Source organism: Histoplasma capsulatum, genomic scaffold (genome assembly GCF_000149585.1).
Source record: "Histoplasma capsulatum NAm1 scaffold_55 genomic scaffold, whole genome shotgun sequence".
Classification (NCBI taxonomy): domain Eukaryota; kingdom Fungi; phylum Ascomycota; class Eurotiomycetes; order Onygenales; family Ajellomycetaceae; genus Histoplasma; species Histoplasma mississippiense.
Genome location: NW_001813932.1, coordinates 1 through 2,442, shown reverse-complemented (window position 1 = coordinate 2,442; position 2,442 = coordinate 1). Strand labels below are relative to the sequence as shown.

The window sequence follows — 2,442 nt, the reverse complement described above, 5'->3', positions numbered from 1 at the left end:
GTGCCACCTTGATGATCCGTGACAATATTGGTGGGTAGCTCTCCGCCTCTGCGGCATCCATACTCCCCCCGTCCCAGCACCGCCAACGCGTCTACCAGCGCGCACTCATAATCCTCCACCTGAACCCGCTGGTCCAGCAGCTCAATGCAAAAATCCAAACATGCCATCTGGATCTTGGTTGATTTGAACTTATCTTCTTCTTCTGACTGCGTATCTCTCTGTCCCTTCTCCTCCTCCTCTTCTTCTTCCTCAGTCATCTGCTCATCCATGGGGTCTGGGCTGATGGGGTGTCGCTGGTCGGCTCCCTCTGTGGTGGCTACCTGCCATAATACCCTCCATGTCTTGCGCTGCCGTGGTGTGAACCGGTACTGTGGGCTCGTCCATTCATGCTCGACCTGCGTTCGGGCGAAAAACATCAACATCTGCTGCCATGGCCTCACGTGCTCGGCGATGCTCTCCTCGTCCATGTACGCCTGCAACGGGGTGTGCCGGGTCTGGTGTCGCTCTGTGCGGATGGCCTCGATGCGGACGAAGTGGCCCAGCCGTGTGATGACTCGCTGGCTGGTACGGGCAACCTGCCCCATGGCCTCCCAGATGGCCCTCGCGGCCAGTTCATCTGGGCACGTGGTGTCATCCTCGGGCCGCTGGACGCAGTTGACCAGATCATTGGGTGCGATGTTGGTCAAGTACACCGGCCATCTGGTCCGCCGCAGCCATGGGTTGGCTTCATCGTGCTCCCCGGCCTGGATGACATTGCTGGTCTGCCGTTGCTGTTCCTGGTAAAACCGCTCCAGCTCATCAATGGCCTGGCTGGCTCTGTTCTGGTCTTGCGTGCCGGTATGCTCAGTAGTCTCCTTAGTCTGGATCTGTATGTAGTGGGAGCCCTTGCGCGATGCAAATATCTGCTGGAACTGCACCTTCTGGCATGATCTGTCCACCTCATCCTGTGCTGCCGTACGCTTTTGTGGCGCTGTACGGCCACGGCTGGGATATGGCGACCAGCTGTGCTTGTTCTGCCAGTGCTTGCGCATGGTGTTCATGTTCCCTGCCACATACTGGCACTGGGGATCCCGCTGGCACCTGTAGCCATCTTGAATGGGTAGTTCCGGGATTGGTTCATTCAGTATTGTGGGCAGTGTTAACTGTGTAGTATGTGGGCAGTGTTAACTGTGTAGTATCTCGAGCCACATTGTCCCACTGTTCAATGTTCTCCTTTATCTGCTGAACCACCGCATGCTTTAGCTGATGGGCCTTGCCTTTCAGATGCTGTTCAATCTCGGTTGGCCACACAGCGTGCTTGCACCGGCGGCATATGATAATGAGGTATGATTCACAGTGGATAAATAATTGATGTTCCATGTCGATGCTGGTCTGTCTTGTGCATTGAATATATATATATTTCCTTCATTCAGTGTCTTTGTGTGAAACTTGACAGATCTGATCTGGTGTGAATGTTTGTTTTTCTGTGGTTAAAATCACTCCAGGATGAAGCCTTTCAGTTTTCTTATATGTTTTGCTATTTTTATTTACTTTGTTGATCTTGCACCGCTTTGCGCCGCTCCGTTGCCTGGGGTGAAAATATATATATTTAGTTGGGTCTGGTTGGGTTGATGGCTTACCCCATCAAACATCGCACCTCAACTCATTGACTTTGACACTAAAATTTAACCCCTTCCCGGCGGAATTATCGCTTTTGATTTGGATATGTTGTATTTCATATCCACTACGGCCTACATGCAAAGTTTGAAGTCAATTGACTCCGTGGTTGATTGGACGTTCAACGTCTGAAACCAAATGGAATGTACGTCCAATCTGCCCTGCTCTGATTGGTCGGTTTTCTAAGGTTTTCTAACCCTAAATGGAATGGACGTCCATTCCACCCCCACCTGTTGGATAGGGTTGATGGGTTCATCCAACGGGTTCGGGTCCAATGGGCTAATGCGCTCCTTGGACGGGTTTGACGTCCAACGGGTTGGGTCCAGCGTGTTCGACTTCCAACGGGTTAATGCGCTCCTGGGACGGGTTTGACGTCCAACGGGTTAATGCGCTCCTGGGACGGATTTGACGTCCAACGGGTTTGACGTCCAACGAGTTTGACGTCCAACGGGTTGGGGACCAACAGGGTTCGACGTCCAACGGGTTGGGGTCCAGCGTGTTCGACTTCCAACGGGTTAATGCGCTCATCCAACGGGTTCGACGGCCAAACAGGTTTGGGTCTAACGGGGTTGAACTTCCATGGGGATAACGGGTTTGTGCTCAATATAACCATCAATACTGACTCACTTGTCCATCCTCTGTCTCTAGCCCTCATTCTTTGTCCAACCCTAACCCGGACTCTAACACCTAATTCTTTTCCCCCAACCTCCACCCTCATCCTTGGAACCCTACCTGCTGTCCCTGGATTCTACTGCCTTTAAATTAATACAGCTTATAATCATCCTG

The 2,442-nt window shown here is 52.2% G+C and overlaps 1 protein-coding gene across 1 annotated transcript; it reads right to left on the bottom strand.

The window, feature by feature from the left end:
• Nucleotides 1-95: 95 nt before the first annotated feature.
• Nucleotides 96-1,040, bottom strand: HCAG_09181 (predicted protein; the record flags this gene model as incomplete). The annotated part of the gene is made up of 2 exons (XM_001535835.1): nucleotides 96-395; nucleotides 441-1,040. Coding segments are annotated over 2 exons (900 nt in total), but the record flags the coding sequence as incomplete, so codon positions are not given.
• Between the last annotated feature and the right edge of the window lie 1,402 nt (nucleotides 1,041-2,442).